General features: G+C 44.9%; 1 protein-coding gene across 1 annotated transcript in view; it reads left to right on the top strand.

The window, feature by feature from the left end:
* The window catches only part of ADCK1 (aarF domain containing kinase 1), a 44,135-nt gene extending 28,505 nt beyond the window's left edge, over nucleotides 1-15,630 (top strand). The window contains exons 9-12 of the mRNA XM_077463590.1: nucleotides 1,399-1,548; nucleotides 1,640-1,837; nucleotides 5,655-5,848; nucleotides 8,495-15,630. Coding sequence (XP_077319716.1) covers nucleotides 1,399-1,548; nucleotides 1,640-1,837; nucleotides 5,655-5,848; nucleotides 8,495-8,681 — 729 coding nt within the window. The 3' untranslated portion in view covers nucleotides 8,682-15,630. The remainder of the gene's footprint in view (nucleotides 1-1,398; nucleotides 1,549-1,639; nucleotides 1,838-5,654; nucleotides 5,849-8,494) is intronic.
* The last annotated feature ends 4,233 nt before the right edge of the window (nucleotides 15,631-19,863 follow it).

Here is a 19,863-nt window from a genome sequence, read left to right as displayed (position 1 = left end):
ATACATTCTCAGTGATGTCACCGGTCTCTAGTGAATGGATAGGCTCCGTTCTCGGTGATGTCACCGGTCTCTAATGAATGTATGGGCTGCATTCTGTGTGATGTCACTGGTCTCTAATGAATGGATAGGATACATTCTCAGTGATGTCACCGGTCTCTAGTGAATGGATAGGATACATTCTCAGTGATGTCACCGGTCTCTAGTGAATGGATAGGCTCCGTTCTCGGTGATGTCACCGGTCTCTAATGAATGTATGGGCTGCATTCTGTGTGATGTCACTGGTCTCTAATGAATGGATAGGATACATTCTCAGTGATGTCACCGGTCTCTAATGAATGGATAGGCTGCATTCTCTGTGATGTCACCGGTCTCTAGTGAATGGATAGGATACATTCTCAGTGATGTCACTGGTCTCTAGTGAATGGATAGGCTGCATTCTCAGTGATGTCACCGGTCTCTAGTGAATGGATAGGATACATTCTCAGTGATGTCACCGGTCTCTAGTGAATGGATAGGATACATTCTCAGTGATGTCACCGGTCTCTAGTGAATGGATAGGATACATTCTCAGTGATATCACCGGTCTCTAGTGAATGGATAGGATACATTCTCATTGATGTCACAGGTCTCTAGTGAATGGATAGGATACATTCTCAGTGATATCACCGGTCTCTAGTGAATGGATAGGATACATTCTCAGTGATGTCACTGGTCTCTAGTGAATGGATAGGCTGCATTCTCAGTGATGTCACCGGTCTCTAGTGAATGGATAGGCTACATTCTCAGTGATGTCACTGGTCTCTAGTAAATGGATAGGATACATTCTCAGTGATGTCACTGGTCTCTAGTAAATGGATAGGATACATTCTCAGTGATGTCACCGGTCTCTAGTGAATGGATAGGATACATTCTCAGTGATGTCACTGGTCTCTAGTGAATGGATAGGTTGCATTCCTAGTGATGTCACCAATACTATATAATACAATGTAGCTGGATAGTGGTGATAGATAGTGAACACAAATCCAGTTTAAAGCCAAACTCCAACTCTTTAGACAGCAAAAAGTCACAGCAGCCTTGTTTTATTTTATTTATTTCATTTGTCGGTTGCATTTCTTATATTTTTACACCATTATCATTTTTTTTTAATTTGGAGCTATTTGGTAGAGTTTCAGCTAAAACTATTCTGTGCACACTCTGCTTCTCTCCTGAGGCTGTTGTGAGCTGCATTTTGCATGGCCTGCAGCAACAGGCAGAATGTAATTTATTTCTAACGACTGGGCGGGACTGGAAGATGCAAGGTGAGGAATCCTGGGAAAAGATGTTTAATGTAGAAAATGAAGACTGCGCAGCTAATATATCACAGGTACGATCTGTGCTGACCATCTCCTGTCTTACCAGGTATCTTGTGCTCTGGGGAAATTGTACAGTGAAATGATATTTGTCCATGGCTTTGTCCACTGCGACCCCCATCCCGGTAATGTTTTGGTCCGACAGAATGCAGAAATTGGAGGACCGGAGATCATCCTGCTGGACCATGGATTGTACCAGGTGAAGAAATGGGGGGGGGGGGGGGAGGTCAATGTATCCATATTTATCCCCACTTCCAGACTGTGATGGCTGAACAGCATTTCTCCCACAGAAACTAACTGATACCTTCCGCCTGGACTACTGTCGCCTCTGGCAGGCGTTAATTGCAGTGGACATGGAAGGGATCCGCATATACAGCCAGCGAATGGGAGCTGGAGATTTATACCCCCTCTTCGCTTGCATGCTGACTGCCCGCTCGTGGAAGGCGGTGAATCGGGGTATCGATCGTGGGCCGGCTGGTAAGGAAGAGGTGAGTGTTTAGAGATTTGTGATCAGTAGACAGTATGCACCATTTCTCCATAAATCTACTACATGCGGGTTAGTTATCTAACACAGCTGTGTCTCAGATGGGTGTAGGAAAACTATATGGGTTTTGGGTGCGTTTTTTTTTTACTTTTTATTTTGTAATGTTTTATATGATTTTGCTGCTTGTACAGATAATTCAGCATTGTACCAAAGACAAAGAATTCACAGAAAGGTAAATGTATTCTAAAGGGAGAAAGGAGCAGAAGCTTCTCTCTTTATGGCTGTCTGTGTAATTGGAACTGTTGGTGGAGCTGTCTGAACAGAGCAGGCAGAGGCGAGGTTACTTAGCTCCATGTGCAAATTTCAGCTTGAGCTATTGACCTCTGTAAACAAGAGACTTTATTCAGCAGAACAGCTAGGGGGAACCTGGGAACAATGACCCCTCCTTTCTCCTTCTTCTCTCCATCACTCGTCTTCTCTCTCCCGTCCATATTTCTTCTTCTCTCTCATCTGTCTCCTTTGTTCTTCCCCCTCCATCTCCCTGCCCCCTCCTTCTCTTCCCTTCAACTCTCCCTTCTTTCCTCTCCTCTCCATTTCATCCTTTCTCTTCTACTCTCCCTTCCATCTCTCTCCTTCTCTATCCTCCATCTCTTTCTTTCTCTTCCCTCCATCTCTCTCCTTATTCCCTTCCATCTCCTTCCTTCTCCTCTTTTATTCTCCTCCCACCATCTCTCTTATTCTCTTCCCTTCATCCACCTATTTCTTTCTTTTCTATCTCTCTCCTCTTCTGCCCCCTTTCATTATCCCCCCCCCATCTCTCTCCTCTTCTTCCCTTCCCCTATCTCCTTCTCTTTCCTCCATCTCTATCCTGCTCTTCCCCCAAATTCCTCTCCCCCCATCTCTCTCCTTTGCTCCCCTTCATCAGTCTCCTTCTGTTCTCTCCATCTCTATCCTTCTCCACTCTTCATCTCTTCCTTTCTCTCCCCTTCACTTGTCTCTCCTCTCCATCTTTATTCTTCTCTCCGTCCATCTCTCTTCTCCTCCATCTCTCTCTCCTTCTTGCCCCTCCATTTGTCTCCTTCTGTCCTCTCCATCTCTTTCCTTCTTTTCCCTTCATCTCTCTTCTTATCCTCTTCTGTCTCTTTCTTTCTTTGTCTCCCCTGTCCACATTTATTCTTCTCCCCATCCATCTCTCTTCTCCTCTTCCCTTCATCCCTCTCCTTCTTGCACCTCCATCTCTCTCCTCTTCCCTCTATCTCTCTTCTCCTCTTTCCTCCCATCTCTCTCCTCTTTCCTCCCATCTCTCTCCTCTCCCCTTCATCTCTTTCCTTCTGGTGCCCCCCCCCCCCCTCCATTTCTCTCCTCTTTGCCCCTCCATTTCTCTCCTCCATCTCTCTCCTCTTCCCTCCATCTCTCTCCTCTTCCCTTCATTTCTCTCCTCTCCCCTTTATCTCTTTACTTCTCCTGCCTCCGATCCCCTCCATTTCTCTCCTCTTTGCCCCTCCATTTCTCTCCTCCATCTCTCTCATCTTCCCATTTCTCTCCTCTTCCCTCCATCTCCCTCCTTTCCCCTCTATTTCTCTCCTCTCTCCTTTCCCCCCATTTCTCTCCCCTCCCCCCTTTCTCCTCTCTCATCTCCCACATCTCTCTCCTCTCCCCTCCATTTCTCTCCTCCATCTCTTCGCTCACATCCCCCCCTTCTCCTCTCCCCCATCTCTCTCCTCTCCCCTCCATTTCTCTCCTCTTTGCCCCTCCATTTCTCTCCTCCATCTCTCCTCTCCCCTGCCTCCCTTCTCCTCTCTCCCCCCATCTCTCTCCTCTCCCCCCATCTCTCTCCTCTTTGCCCCTCCATTTCTCTCCTCTTTGCCCCTCCATTTCTCTCCTCTTTGCCCCTCCATTTCTCTCCTCTTTGCCCCTCCATTTCTCTCCTCTTTGTCCCTCCATTTCTCTCCTCTTTGCCCCTCCATTTCTCTCCTCTCCCCTCCCTCCCTCCCCCCATCTCTCTCCTCTCCCCCCATCTCTCTCCCTCTCCCCCATCTCTCTCCTCTCCCCCCATCTCCCCGCCCCCCAATTTCTCTCCTCTCCCCCCCAATTTCTCTCCTCCATCTCTCTCCTCTCCCCTCCATCTCTCTCCTCTTCCCTCCATCTCTCTCCTCTTCCCTCCATCTCTCTCCTCTTCCCTCCATCTCTCTCCTCTTCCCTCCATCTCTCTCCTCTCCTCTCCATCTCTTTCCTTCTCGTGCCCCCCCCCCCCATTTCTCTCCTCTTCCCTCCATCTCCCTCCTCTCCCCTCACCCCTAAATTTCTCTCTTTCATCTCTCCTCTGCACTCCATCCCCCCCCCCCTTCTCATCTCTCCTGTCCCCTTCACCTCTTTCCTTTTCGCCCCCCCCCCCATCTCTCTCCTCCACCCTCCATATCTCTCCTTCTGTCCCCCTCTTCTCTCCTCTTCTCTCCTCTCTATCTCTATCTGCTTCCCCACTCTTCTTTCCTCTTACACCTATTTTTTTCCAGCCATTCCCTCTTTCTCTCTATTTTATCCCTCTGTGCTCTGTCCCATCTTTCTCTCTCTCTCTCTCTCTCTCTCTCTCTCTCTTTCTCTCTCTCTCTCTCTCTTTCTCTCTCTCTCTCTCTCTCCCTCTCTCCCTCTCTCCCTCTCTCCCATCTTCCATGCTCTCAAGTCTGTCTGTCTCTCTCTCTCTCTCTCTCTCTCTCCCATCTTCCCTGCTCTCAGTCTCTCTCTCTCTCTCCCATCCCCCATGCTATCCGGGTCTGTCTCTCTCTTTCTCCTCTTCGTCTTTTGTGCGTTTTGCTGTCACACAATGTCTCTCGTCTGCAGCTGGCTTCAGAGTATTCTGCCTGTGATAACATGCAATTAGTTGTGTCTGTAATTAGTGCCTTGTTCAGTGCGGGACGTGTGTGTTTAACCAGCGCCTTCAAGAGATGTAACCGTTTCATGTCTACATTTATGTGTCCGTGTGTCAGGTGACATATATATATATATATATATATATATATATATATATATATATATATATATATATATATATATATATATATATATATATATATCATGGCTGATTACATGCCGCTTTCATATATATATGAGGGTTGTGTACCTGTTACCATAAATAGCACAAGTGCAATGACTTTGTCTTCATCTGTAACCATCATGACAGACTGAAGGCATCTGGAAAATTCTCCTCTTATATATTCTGTATATCCAGTGATACCCCTTATCCAACAACCCTGATCATGTGACTCCAAAGTTATATTATACGAGAGTGACATCACCACTCTCCAGATATAAGATATATTATACAGGAGTGATATCACGCTCTCCGGATATAAGATATATTATACAGGAGTGACATCACCGCTCTCCGAATATAAGATATATTATACAGGAGTGACATCACCGCTCTCCGGATATAAGATATATTATACAGGAGTGACATCACCGATCTCTGGATATAAGATATATTATACAGAGTGACATCACCGCTGTCCAGATATAAGATATATTATACAGGAGGAACATCAACACTCTCCAGATATAAGATATATTATATAGGAGTGACATCACCGCTCTCCAGATATAAGATATATTATACAGGAGTGACATCACTGCTCTCCGGATATAAGATATATTATACAGGAGTGACATCACCGCTCTCCAGATATAAGATATATTATACAGGAGTGACATCACCGCTCTCCAGATATATTCATACTCCTTGTTTTTCTCTTTTCCTTGGTGTGCAGTGTGTCTCTGTTGGTATTAAAGGTTTTGTATATAATGGTGTCACCCTCTCTCTCCAGGCTCAGGAGATTCGAAGTAATGCTGCCTCCTACTTACCTCAGATCAGCCAGCTTCTTGCCAGTGTCCCGCGTCAGATGCTTCTCCTCCTGAAAACCAATGACTTGCTGCGTGGGATTGAGACGGCCCTGCACACGCGGGCGAGTTCCAGCTCTTTCCTCAGCATGTCCCGTTGCTGTGTTCGAGCTCTTTCCAGGTAAGTCATCCATTCTGTTAGCCAACCACAGTGTTCGGTCTCATTGACGCTACTCCACTTCCTCATCCCTCCACCCCCCATTGACACACATCCTCCTCATAGGGGGGCAGTAAGTGGGCAGGAGGTGCAGAACTTTGGAAGAACTTTGCATTGCCACTCTTGGGGAGACGTCTGTCTGCATCCAGCCTTACAGAGTATAGGGAGGTCTTCTACTGACTTCCATGGCATCTTCCATGTACAGTGGGCATTATCCTAATCATCATCCTAAGTTTGCCTACTTACAAAGAAACGAAGGGTCTATAATTTTTATCATAGGTGTATTATAAATGATAGAGACAGAATATCAACCAAAAATCCAGAAAAAACACATGATTCAAATGTTATAAATTGAGATGCAGTTCAGTGAGTAAAATAAGTATTTGATCCCCTACCAACCAACAATAATTCTGGCTCCCACAGACTGGATACAGTAGGTGCTCATGTGGTACACAGATTAGTCTGTCAATTTAAAGGGGTCGTAAATGTTCAGGGTTTAAAAAAAAAAAAACATGTTATACTTACCTCCACTGTGCAGTTGGTTTTGCACAGAGTGGCCCCCGATCCTCCTCTTCTGGGATCCCTCAGCAGCACTCCTGGCTCCTCCTCTTCTCGAGTGGCCTGTAGGAGAAGCGCTTACCTTTGGGACACCCTTGCGGGCGCGCTCCCGTGTCCTGCTTCTACGTCTATTGACACAGAAAGCAGGACTCGGCCCCGCCCCCGGCACCTGCGTCATTGTATTTGATTGACAGCAGCAGGAGCATTGGTAACACATCACACCACCATGGATTGAAATTCTGCATTGCCCGAAAGGTCCCCCTCCTCAAGAAGGCACATGTACACCAAAACATGACTTAGTACTTGGTGGAGAAACCCTTGTTGGCAATCGCAGAGGTCAGACGTTTCTTGTAGGTGGTGACCAGGTTTGCACAGATCTCAGGAGGGATTTTAGTCCACTCTTCTTTACAGATCTTCTCTAAATCCTTAAGGTTTCTTGGCTGTCGCTTGGCAACTCGAAGTTTCAGCTCACTCCCATACATTTTCTGTAGGATTAAGAATTGGAGACTGACTAGGCCACTCCATGACCTTAATTTGCTTCTTCTTGAGCCACTCCTTTGTTGCCTTTGCGGGATGTTTTTGGTCATTGTCATGTTGGAAGACCCATCCTAGACTCATCTTCAGTGTTCTGGCTGAGGGATGAAGGTTCTCATCCAAATTTTTACAATACATGGCCACCTCCATGCTAGACTGTAGGGATGGTGTCCTTAGGGTCATAGTCCGCATTTTTCTTCCTCCAAACACGGCGAGTCGAGTTAATGCCAAAGAGCTAAATTTTGGTCATCTGATCACATCACTTTCTTCCAATCCTCCTCTGAATCATTTAGATGTTCATTGGCATGAATGTACATGTGCCTTCTTGAGGAGGGAGACTCGTTGTGTTTTGGAGGAAGAAAAATGCTATGACCCTAAGAACACCATCCCTACAGTCAAGCATGGAGGTGTAAACATGATTCTTCAGGGCTGTTTCTCTGCTAATGGTACAGAGCGACTTTAGTGACATAATGATGTAAAAAATGTAAATCAGCGCTGCACAGACCGACTTTGCCACATTGAAGGGTCAATGCACGGGGCCATGTATTGTAAAATCTTGGATGAGAACCTTCTTCCCTCTGAAGATGGGTCTCCTAGCATGACAATGACCCAAAAACATACCAGCAAGGTAACACAGGAGTGGCTCAAGAAGAAGCACATTAAGGTCATGCAGTGGCCCAGCCAGTCTCCAGACCTTAATCCTATAGAAAATTTATGGAGGGAGCTGAAACTTCGAGTTGCCAAGAGACCTTAAGGATTTAGAGAAGATCTGTAAAGAAGAGTGGACCGAAATTACTCCTGAGATGTATGCAAACCTGGTCACCACCTACAAGAAACGTCTGACCTCTGTGCTTGCCAACAAGGGTTTCTCCACCAAGTACTAAGTTATATTTTGCTTGGGGATCAAATACTGAACTGCAACTCAATATATGACATTTGTATCATGTGTGTTTTTCTGGATTTTTGGTTGATATTCTGTCTCTAGCATTTAAAATGCAACTATAATAAAAATGATAGACCCTTAATTTCTTTGTAAGCGGGCAAACTTACAAATTCTGCAGGGGATCAAATAAATAATTTCCCCACTGTACATATCTAAGGCGTCATCTTAGGCCTGAATCACGCCCTAAACACTAAGTGCAGCCACATATGGAAATAATATATATTCTCGTTATCAAATCCAAACCCTATGAAGGAATTTGGCAACAAAATATCAACCTTCCTCTTAGAAAAAACGATTGTTTTTATTATTATACATTTCTATAGCTCTGCCATATTCCACAGTGCTGTACAGAGAACACTCTGCCAGTAACATCAGTCTGTGCAACAGAGGAGCTTACACTCTACTGCCCCCTCAACAGTCACACACTATTATTATTATACATCTGTATAGCTCTGACATAGACCAGAATGCTGTACAGAGCTCACTGAGCCAGTCACATTAGTTTCTGCTCCTCTTTGTTGGTCCCCTCCTCTCCTTGTTCATTTAACTTGTTGTATTTTCTCTCTCATCCGCAGACATCGGAAGGCCTCAGCCTCGTCTGTTTGGTCCTATGCTCATATCTTCATCTCTGAATCTGTGTGCCTGGCCCAACTTCAGCTCTATGAGATTTTCCTCCATGCTCAGTCTACCTTCGTGGGGCAGTGGCTGTCCCGTCTCCTACACTGGATATCCCAGTACATGCCGTATAGCGAGGAGCAGTGATGTCCGCTTTGAACTGTGGAGTGCAGGAGAGGCACAGCAGGCAGCTGCAATGGTGATGGGTCCAGTGTGGGGGGGGGGGCAACTTGGCTTTTCTGTTCTGCTGCATCGCATGCATCAGCGAAATAAGGTGTTGAGGCTTAGAAGCTGTACAAACCCTATGCCGTCTAGTCCTATGTGTATATCACCGGCTGTACAGCCTCCAGGACCTGGATCTCTGTGTAGTCTGTCAGATTCAGCAGTAGGAACTGTCAGTGATGCTCTAACTCCTGGAAATATAATGAAGAGGGGGGATGAGCTAAACAGGTCTGGTCTTCCTCAATTTAGTCTGTATACAGAGGTGGGAATTGCATTTTGATGTCTCACTGTTCTGACCCCTATATACCAATGGGCCCATTGATATCCCCCAACACCAAAACACAGCACGGCTACAGGGTATCAGGTTTTTTTTTTTTTTTTTTTTTTTCCAGGGTCTGAAATTATACTGTCTGCGTCTAGCGAATAGTACATTACTATGTGCATCTGGCGAATCGTTCGCCAATATTCGCTCCTGGCCAATTCTGCACCTACTCAAAACCCAGTAAAAGAAAGACTCCCCAGGACTCATAAAAGGTGTAGTAGACACTCTTTAGAATTGTGTTGCGCCTCTGCACAACAAATGTCGGTGCACTGCGCGGATCCCTGTGCCTGGCGGAGACAGGACCGTAAATGTTTTCTTATGGAGGTCAGCACTATGGCTGGAGTGCCCAACCGGACCCTTCGGGGTGGATTTACTAAAGGCAAATATTTGCACATTGCTCCAGAGCTTGGTAAATGCGGGGGGCGGGGCTCTGCTGACTTCCATTATCCAATCAATACTGTATTTTTTTCCCCCCCCTTGAATGTGATTAAGTATTCTTTGCAAAGTGAAGTTTTGCCTCATTTGCTAAGCTTTGGAGCAACTGCCCTTGGAGAGTTCCTGCTGAACCGGCTGAATGTCACTCTGGCTATGACCGGCTTAAAGCAAAAGTAAACCCATCCATAAAACCGTTTTATTTACAGCACGTGCCGGAAATGTAACACTCCCATTGGTTGTGCTCTCAACCAAACTGTCAAACTATCCAATGGCTGGTGTCATAACTGACCACATGTGCAGCACCCTGGCAGTTGTAGATTAAAGCGGTTGTATAGTAAATTTTTTGACTTTTACCTACAGGAAAGCCTATAAGTCTTACCTGTAGGTAAAAAAAAATATCTCCTAAACCTATACGGTTTAGGAGATATTCCCCTCGCAATGTGACGCTGACTGCAGCGGCGCATGTGCACAAGGGGATTCTCGGCTGAAAGCCCAGCAGATGCCAGACCCTGCCGGGATGAAATCTCCCGCGCGCATGCGTGGGAGTGACGATATTGCGGCTCCGGCCACTCACAGCGCCGGAGCCGTGATACCCGGAAGACACGCTGAGGGAACATGTCGGCTCCCTCGGCGTGGATCGGGCCAGATGTCGGGGCCTCGTTCTAAGGTAAGTATTTCATAATGAGCTAATATGTGGTGCATACTAACCCTGATGAGTTTACTTCCTCTTTCATTCCCTGCAAAGGTAAAGCATAATGGACTACTGTGCATCGCATAGTAGTCCATTATGTGTCACTTACCTGACACAGGAGCCAGCAAAGTCACTCCCCTGTAGTCCGGAGCATCCATCTTCTCGTGGGTCTCGCTGCTCCGCCACTGTCATTTGGCAAAGCCACGATGACGTCACTCCCACGCATGTGCACGGGAGCCGCCACTCGCGGCATATTGCTGTTGACCGCGGCGCGCTCAGTGCGCCTGCGCGCCGCTGTCTGCGGTGCATGCTCCGTAGACAGCGGTGCCTGTCTTTCGGCAAATATCTCCTGAACCGTGTAGGTTTAGGAGAAATTTCTTGGACCTACAGGTAAGCCTAAATCTAGGCTTACCTGTAGGTCAAAGTGTGTTGTAAGGGTTTACAACCACGTTAAGGACTGAGCTTCTTTCTGAGATTTGTTGTTTACAAGTTGAAAACAGGCTTTTTTGCAAGAAAATTACTTATAACCCCCAAACATTATACATTTTTTTTCCTAACACCCTAGAGAATAAAATGGCAGTCTTTGCAATACTTTCTGTCACATCGTGTTTGCGCAGCGGTCTTACAAGTGCACTTTTTTTTGGAAAAAATAAACTTTTTTTAAATTAAAAAAACAAAGACATTAGTAAAGTTAGCCCATTTTTTTTATATATATTGTGAAAGATGATATTGCGCCGAGTAAATTGATACCCAACATGTCATGCTTCCAAATTGTGCCCGCTCGTGGAATGGCGACAAACTTTCACCCTTAAGTTACAGAGGATGCCTAGGGCTAGAAGTATTGCTCTCGCTCTACCGATCGCAGGGATACCTCACATGTGTGGTTTGAATGCCGTTTTCATATGCGGGCGCTACTCATTTATGCGTTCGCTTCTGCACGTGAGCTCGGGGTTCGTTTACCTTTCATTTTTTATTTTTACACTGTTCTTTAAAAAAAAAAAAAAAAAAATGTGTCACTTTTATTCCTATTACAAGGAATATAAACATCCCTTGTAATAGAAAAAAATCATGACAGTGCCTCTTAAATATGAGATCTGGAGTCAAAAAGACCTCAGATCTCATATTTACACTAAAATGCAATAAAAAAGAGCCATGGGCGGAAGTGACATTTTGACGTCACTTGTGCCCTGCAATGGTATGGAGCAGAGTGGGGGCCATCTTCCCCTCACTCGTCTCCATGCCACTGACGTGAGAGGATCCGATCCCCTCTGCCGCTGCTGATGGCTACGGTAAGCGGCGGAGGGCACTGGAGCACGGCAGGAGGCCCACTCCAGCCGCAGATAAAAGTGATCTTGCGGCGAACTTGCCACAGAGACCACTATTATCGGAAACCGGACTGCTGGCCGAAAAAGAGGATACTAGGGTTAGGGCATAACAACGATATTCCTCTTCAAAGTTAGGATGTATATTGGTGTGTGGCGGTCCGGAAGTGGTTCAATAACATAAACATAACAAGAGATGAAAAACATAAATATAGAACAGTGTATATATATATACATATATATATATATATATATATATATATATATATATATATATATACATATATATATATATATATATATATATATATATATATAATTATTTTTTTTTCATTATTAAGGACATTTTTTGTCTTTTTTTGGAAACATTTAAGAGGGCTACTGTGGATTATATTATATATACTCTGTTATGTATTTATGTTTTTTTTTTTTATCCATTGTTATATAGAATGCATTAAGGTGGAAAACCTTGAGGGTTTACAACCCCTTTAAGAACAACTCTAAGATGGCATAAAGACACAGGCCAGTGTCTAGCTTCAGCTTGTTCAAAAGTGGAAGTAAACCCTGCTATCATTTTCAGACAAGGAAGCTGCCATCTTGGCCTCTGTTTTATTTTCATCTGCCATGATACCACACATGTGATCAGTTATGACACCAGCCATTGGATGGTTAGGTTGAGAGCACATCCAGTGTGACAGTTACATTCTCAGCATGTGCCGGGAATGTAACTGTTTTTTGAAAATGTTAAATCATTGGGTTCACTTCCATTTTAAGCTTTGACAATGAAACCTGGAATCTGAAGTTAGAAGCCAATAGCTTTCTATGCAGAGCTGCACCAGATTTTACACTCTCCATTTTAGTAAATCTAACCCATAGCCTCATTTAGTTTCTAGGACGCATGCTGCCAGCAGCCTAGCAACCGAAAATGCCTGATGGGAATGCCCTGAGATTAGTTCCCCATCGGGTCTGCCTCCATTTTGACTGACAGCAGATGGCAGGGGGCAGATTCCAAAGCTGCTATTGGCCGGTTTAATGGCTATATATAATTCACCCACTGCTGTCAGCTGTAAATCACAAGGGAAGAGAACTTGATGAGGAACCAGTCTCCACCCCCACACCACAGATGGACTCCTTGACTGCTGTGCCCGCTTGTGCAGGGCGGGCAGGGAGCTCAGTAATGCTGAACTGTTCTGAGGGTAAAGGGGCTAATTTAATAAAGGCACATAGTTACATATATTTTATTTATTTATTTTTTAGAACTTTATTTAAGGATTGCGGATTGTACAGAAAGGAAATAGTTACGTAGTTAATCTGGCTGAAAAAAGACACAAGTCCATCTAGTTCAGCCAATAAAAGGGGGGGAAATATATATTTATATATATATATATATATATATAATTATTTTACACCCCAAGAAGTTGATCCAGAGGAAGGCAAAAAATACAATAAAGCATGATCCAATTTACTCCAGAGGAAAAATTTCCTTCCTGATCCCCCGAGAGGCAATTGGAAATTGCACGGATCAACTGTCTAGAGCAGTGATGGCGAACCTTGGCACCCCAGATGTTTTGGAACTACATTTCCCATGATGCTCCACTACACTGCAGAGTGCATGAGCATCATGGGAAATGTAGTTCCAAAACATCTGGGGTGCCAAGGTTCGCCATCACTGGTCTAGAGACAAGTAGGGCAGAATTGATGTATGGGGATTACTAGGCACAGGAAGAAGCAGTGTAGGGAACAAGAGGGCACAGGGGTTGGTTTACTGAAGGTAAATAGACTGTGCACTCCAGAGCTTAGTAAATAAGGTAAAGCTTCACTTTGCAAAGAACACCGAATCACATGCAAGGAAAATAAAAAAAAAAGCATTTTTGCTTGCACATGATTGGATAATGGAAGTCAGCAGAGCTTCTGCTAATTTACTAAGCCCTGGAGCAACTGCTCCTGCAAAGTGTGCAGTCTTCTTGCCTTTAGTAAATCAACCCCATAGATGAGCTTTTAACCGCTTGCCGACCAGCCGCCATCATTATACTGCAGCAGGCTGGCTCCCCTGTGCGAATCGTCGTAGGTGTATGTCGGCTGCTTTAAGAGCGATAGGGGAAGCCGGAGCCAATGTGCGTGGCCCGCGATGTCCTCTGGCCACCTGCGATCGCTCCACAGAGAGCTAGAACGGAGATCTGTGTATGTAAACAAACAGATCCCCGTTCTGACAGGGGAGTAGAGAGATCTGCGGTTCTTAGTGATCGGGAACAGCGATCTCTCTCCTCCTCCAGTCAGTACACTCCCCCCACAGTTAGAAACACCTCCCTAGGGAACACTTAACCCCTTGATCTCCCCCTAGTGTTAACCCCTTCCCTGCCAGTGACATTTATACAGTAATCGGTGGCTATTTTTAGCTCTGATCGCTGTATAAATGTCACTGGTCCCAAAAAAGTTACAATCTGTCCGCTGCAATACCGCAAAAAAAAATAAAAAATCGCAGATCGCCGCCATTACTAGTAAAAAATAAATTAATAAAAGGCCAGAAATCTTTCCCCTATTTTGTAGATGATACCGCTTTTGCACAAACCAATTAATTTACGCCTTATTGCGATTTATTTATTTCTTTTTATTTTTTTACCAAAAATATGTAGAATACAAATTGGCCTAAACTGATAAAGAACATTTTAATTTTTTTGGGGATATTTATTATAGCAAAAAGTAAAAAATCTTGTTTTTTTTCCCCCCAAAATTGTCGCTCTTTTTATGTCTGTAGTGCAAAAATTTTAAACCGCAGAGGTGATCAAATACCACCAATATATTTGCGGGGGAAAAAAGGACGTCAACTTTGGGTACAGCGTCGCACGACCACGCAATTTACAGTTAAAGCGGCGCAGTGCCGTAACGCAAAAAAATGGGCCTGGTCATCAAGGGGGCAAATCCTTAAGTGGTTAAAACACATGCACCAGAAAGATTCACCGGCAGTGAATGTTGGTTGATTGTTGCAATCACCGCTTTATAAATGCGCCCTCCTGGTGTCAGACTTGCGCGGACCTCGGCAGAGGTTCTGGGTGGACTGAACTCATCTGGTCTTCAGTCTACGTGAAATGTCTGCAGTGTCCGTGGAGGTGATCTCATGGCAATGTTTGGAGTACTGGAACCATTTCCAGTTCTTTTTTTACTAATGGACTGGCCAGACGTGACCCTTACCCCCTAGGCAAGCCTATAGGTGTGTTATTGTGTGTTGGTCGTTGGGGGATATTTATGAGATGGATCTAAATTTTCCCATACATTAAGGGGCTGTGCCTGAGTAGGTCACCCCTAGAATGACATCCCCCTCTTTTGAATTTTGTATAATTTTCTTTATTTATGACGTTATCTGGGTTGCGGTCTGGAACTGCGCCCAGGTGGCTGTACAACGCCATTTCCTTTTTGTGTAATCTGTCAGATATTTTTTATTTTTTTCCATACAGAGGCCAATCATCGGTGATCACATCAAGCCTTTCAGCAGTTTCCTTATTGTAACACAGGGTGGCGCCATGGCTGCGACTCCTCATTGTCATTTTCTGATGTTATTATTGTGTAATCCTCGCTACACGCTGTAATGACATCCAGCCGGAGTGACGCCCAACCACTGCGCAATTTCTTCCCTGCTTCCGCACTGTAAAAACCTGATTGTCAGCTCTTGTGCCCAGAAACCTCCAGAGAATTCTGCTAGCCCTTTGTCTACATAGCTGTGTTGATGCTGTATGAATTTATTATTTATTTTAATTTATTTATCACTTTAAAATTACTGTAAATAGTAAGGAACAACCGTCTTTATTTTACGTTTTTATAATGTGAGCTGACAAGGTTGAGGAGGCCTTGTCCACAAGAGCTAACACTCTAATGTTATGATTGCTCCACAGTATGGCGTAGCCTTGTCAGTACTGTAATGCTGGAGGGGCAGAGGTGAAAACAGGGATTGAAATTATCATTTTGTATGCGGCTCCCCCACCCCCCGCCCGGTGTCGGCGACTTTGCCAATGTTCTCCACTAATGGCGATCCTGTCCTGACTTTGCTCTCTGCCGTCTTGGGGAAAAATGCGTTTTTTTCAAAATGCGTTGTGAATTTGTGTCACCAAATATATATATATATATATATATATATATAATTATTTCTGCTCTCATCTTTCATAGTCACCCCTGGTGTCATTGATTAATTATCTACGTGAAATTAAAGCAACTTTTACTTTATGACTCTTCCAATTCATATTAGGGTCATCATCAGGGCCTTGGGGGGGGCGAGCGGGAACATGCCCTAGGCGCCTTGTTGAGGGGGGGGGGGGGGGGGCGAGCAGACACGTGTCCCAGGCACCATGTTGTCAGGGGAAGCGATGCGGACACCTGTTCCAGACGCCAAGTTGGGGGGGGTGAGCTGCCATGTGTCCCAGGCGCCTTATTGAGGGGGGCAAGCGGGTACGTGTCCCAGGTGCCATGTTGGGGCGGGAGAGTGGGCACGTGTCCTATGAACCATGTTGAGGGGGGGGAAAGCGGGCACGTGTCCCAGGCACCATATTGAGGGGGGGCGAGCAGGAGCCATGTTAAGGGGGGTGAGCGGGTACGTGTCCCAGGCGCCATGTTGAGGGAGGGCAAGCGGATACGTGTCCCAGGCGACATGTTGGAGGGGGCGAGCGGGCATGTGTCCCAGGTACCATATTGAGGGGGGTGAGTGAGCACGTGTCCCAGGTGCCATGTTGAGGGGGGTGAGCTGAGACGTGTTCTAGGTGCCATGTTGAGAGGGGGAGAGCGGGATTGTCTCCCAGGTGTCATGTTGAGGTGGAGCGAGCGGGTACGTGTCCCAGGCACCATGTTGAGGGGGGGGGGAAAGCGGGTACGTGTCCCAGGTGCCATGTTGAGGGGGGGCAAGCGGGTACATGTACCAGGTGCCATGTTGAGGTGGGGTGAGCGGGCACGTGTCCCAGGTGCCATGTTGAGGGGGGGCGAGTGGGTACACGTCCCAGGTGCCATGTTGAGGTGGGGCAATGCAGACGTGTGCCAGGTGCCATGTTGAGGGGGGCGAGCGGGCATGTGTCCCACGCTGGTGAAGTAGCCACCTGTGCTATTTCTCACTGACAGCCTCATACGATCTGACCATACAATCTTTGCGAAATCATCTTGCAATTTGCCAAAACCGTGAGGTCCTACCTAAACTATCCAATCAATTTGCATCCCGTCAAGCCGGCCCTTGCACTAGATTGTACAATCAGATTGTAACTTGTGTGTTAAGCTTTACACTTCTCTATGGTCATAGGATAATGAAGCCCTTTTGAGCATTTCCAGTATTTTTTCTTCATGTTACTCTAATGGGGGAGCATGGTCTTTGAGTTCCTCCTGCATAATGGTGGGCAGGCAACTTCTGCTTGGGTGATGTCAAGTCACCAGCACTCTAGATTTACATTTTACACATTTATTGTAGAAACAACATTGCATTAGTCAGAAGTAGCCAATGTTTCGGAGCCACGAAGAGTCCCTTCCTCCCGGCGAAGAGGCCCAGATATGAGACCCTGTCTGGAATCGCCACCCAGAAGCGACGCTCTGCTTTATGTTACTCTAAAAAGGAGCATTTTGTTTTCATTCCTGCATAATGGTGGGCAGGCAGCTTGTTTTTAGTAGAGCAGAAGTCGTCGGCACATTTACTGTAGAAACAATGTTGCATATATCAGAAGTAGTCAATATTTCATGGCCTTCCTCATGGTGACATAGTAGCCATATGTATGAATAACGCACACCGATACTCTCACCGGACACTTTATTATGTACACCTTCTAATACCGGGTTGGACCCCCTTTTGCCTTCATTCTTGGTGGCGGAGATGCAACAAGGTGTTGGAAACATTCGTCAGAGATTTTGCTTCATTGTGACATGATAACATCACACAATTGCTTCAGATTTGTTGGCTGCACATCCATGATTGGAATCTCCCGTTCCACCACATCCCAAAGGTTCTCTATTGGATGAGATGTGGTGAGTGTGGAGGCCATTGGAGTACAGTGACCTCATTGTCCAGTGGTGAGATGATTGGAGCTTTGTGACATGGTGCATTATCCTGCTGGAAGGAGCCATCAGAAGATGGGGACACTGTAGTCATAAAGGGATGGGCATGGTCAGTAACAATACTCATTAAGCATTAAACGATGCTCAATTGGTACTAAGGGGTCCAAAATGTGCCAAGAAAATATCCACCCCCACACACACACACACCATTACATCACCTCCACCAGCCTGAACCGGTGATACAAGGCAGGATGGATCGTTGCTTTCATGTTTTTTACACCAAATTCTGACCCCACCATCTGAATGTCGCAGCTGAAATCTCATCAGACCAGGAAACATTTTTCCAATCTTCTATTGTCCAATTTTGGTGATCGTGTGCCAATTGTAGCCTCAGTTTCCTGTTCTTGGCTGGCAGGAGTGGCACCCGGTGTGGTCTTCTGCTGCTGTAGCCCATCTGCTCCAAAGTTGGATGTGTTGTGCGTTCAGAGATGGTATTCTGCATACCTTGGGTGTAATGAGAGGTTATTTGAGTTGCCTTTCTATCCTTTGGAACCAGTCTGCCCATTCTCCTCTGACCTCTGACATCAACAAGACGTTTTCCTGCACACAACTGCCATTCACTGGATATTTTCTCATTTTTGGACCATTCTCTGTAAACCCGAGAGATGGTTGTGTGTGAAAATCCAAGAAATACTCAGACAAAGCCCGTCTGGCACCAACAACCATTCCACGTTCAAAGTCACTTAAATCCCCTTTCTTTCCCATTCTGATGTTCAGATTGAACTTTAGCAGGTCGTCTTCACCACATCTAGATCCCTAAATACATTGAGTTGCTGCCATGTGATTGGCTGATTAGCAACAGCTGCACCTAAAGGGCCGGTGAGTGTATATAGTCTAGTGTATCTGAGTGCCAATCCTCACCCGTGATGTCATGAATGATGATGTCATAGTCCCACCAAAAAGCGTATGTAAAAAGAAATGTCAGGTTCACCTAAAAAAATAAATAAAAAATACCTGATAAATATAAGGACTTGATCAGTCCCCCAGTCTTCTTGCCATTGCCCAGAATAGAGCCTGGCCCAAGCATAGGGAATATACTGCAATCTCAACATTACCAAGCAGAAATGATGTTCTGTTTTATACATGTGCACTGACAAAAAATTTGTTTGTTTTTGTTTTCGTTTTTTTTTTTTTTTTTGGAAATCCGAAAATTCAGATTTTCTCATTTCAAAATCTTTGGATTTTCGAATTTTTGGATTACCGAATGTGCAAATTTTTGGATCTCCGAATTAGCAAATTTTTGGATTTTCGAATTCTTGGATTTCCGAGTTTTTAGATTTCTGAATTTCAAATTTTCGCATTCAGAATTTTCGGATTTTCTGAATTTGAATATTCGGAAATTCTAAAATCTGAAAAAAAGAATGAAAATTTGAAATATTAACTAACTAATAATAACTATTAAATTATAGGTATTGGAATTTCCTCTCCAAAATTTGGCTGTTTGTGAAGGTAACGAATACAAATTTATCTGAAGCCCCCGAATTATCCGAAATAACGAATTTCCGAATTATCCGAAATAACGAATTTCCGAATTATCCAAAATAACGAATTTCCGAACTTCCGAATTATCTGAAAAAATGAATTTCCGAACTTCTGAATCTCCAAAATTTTCTAATTTCCGAATTCAAATTTTCCAATTTCAGAAATTTCAAAATTCGGATATTTTGGAATTAACGAATTCAGAACTAAACGAATTGCACATTATTGCTGGGAACCAGGGATCCTCCGACCAGCCTTAGACCTCCCCCCAAGGCAGACAGCCATTGTAGTTATGGCAGCATGAGAAACCACGATTGGGTTTGCAGGTCTGTGGACACCCACAGGCCTCTACATAATAGAAGATTTCTCAAAGAAACAATGTTGCAGAATGTCATCAAGCACAGCATTAGAGGACACAAGTATAATATGGATGGGTGGAATCGCAGGAACTGACACTCATGGGTGTGTCGGAATCATGCCCCTCCCCCTAGTCATTGACCTGCCCCTGCAGATCTTTTCAGAGGTTCGCTAACACTCAGTCCTCACATTCAGAAATCTCCGCTTTACCCTAAAATGTTCAAAGAGTTAAATTTGGCTTAATGTTCCAAAGCTGGCCTTACTAGTAAATGATTCCTTTGTTCACTTTTCTAATGGACGGTGGGGTCAAATGGACCTTTGTATTTGACAGCAGTGATAAGATAATGTGAAGGCGGAATGATGATGATGATGATAATGATTTCCAGCAGTAAATATTAGAAATGTATTTCCTATAATGTATTTGAC

The sequence above is a fragment of the Lithobates pipiens genome, unplaced genomic scaffold, assembly GCF_037356315.1.
Source record: "Lithobates pipiens isolate NorthernLeopardFrog02 unplaced genomic scaffold, aLitPip1_a1.2 Scaffold_30, whole genome shotgun sequence".
Lineage (NCBI taxonomy): Eukaryota > Metazoa > Chordata > Amphibia > Anura > Ranidae > Lithobates > Lithobates pipiens.
Note: the sequence above shows the minus strand (reverse complement) of the source record. Positions and strands in the feature narration are given on the sequence as shown.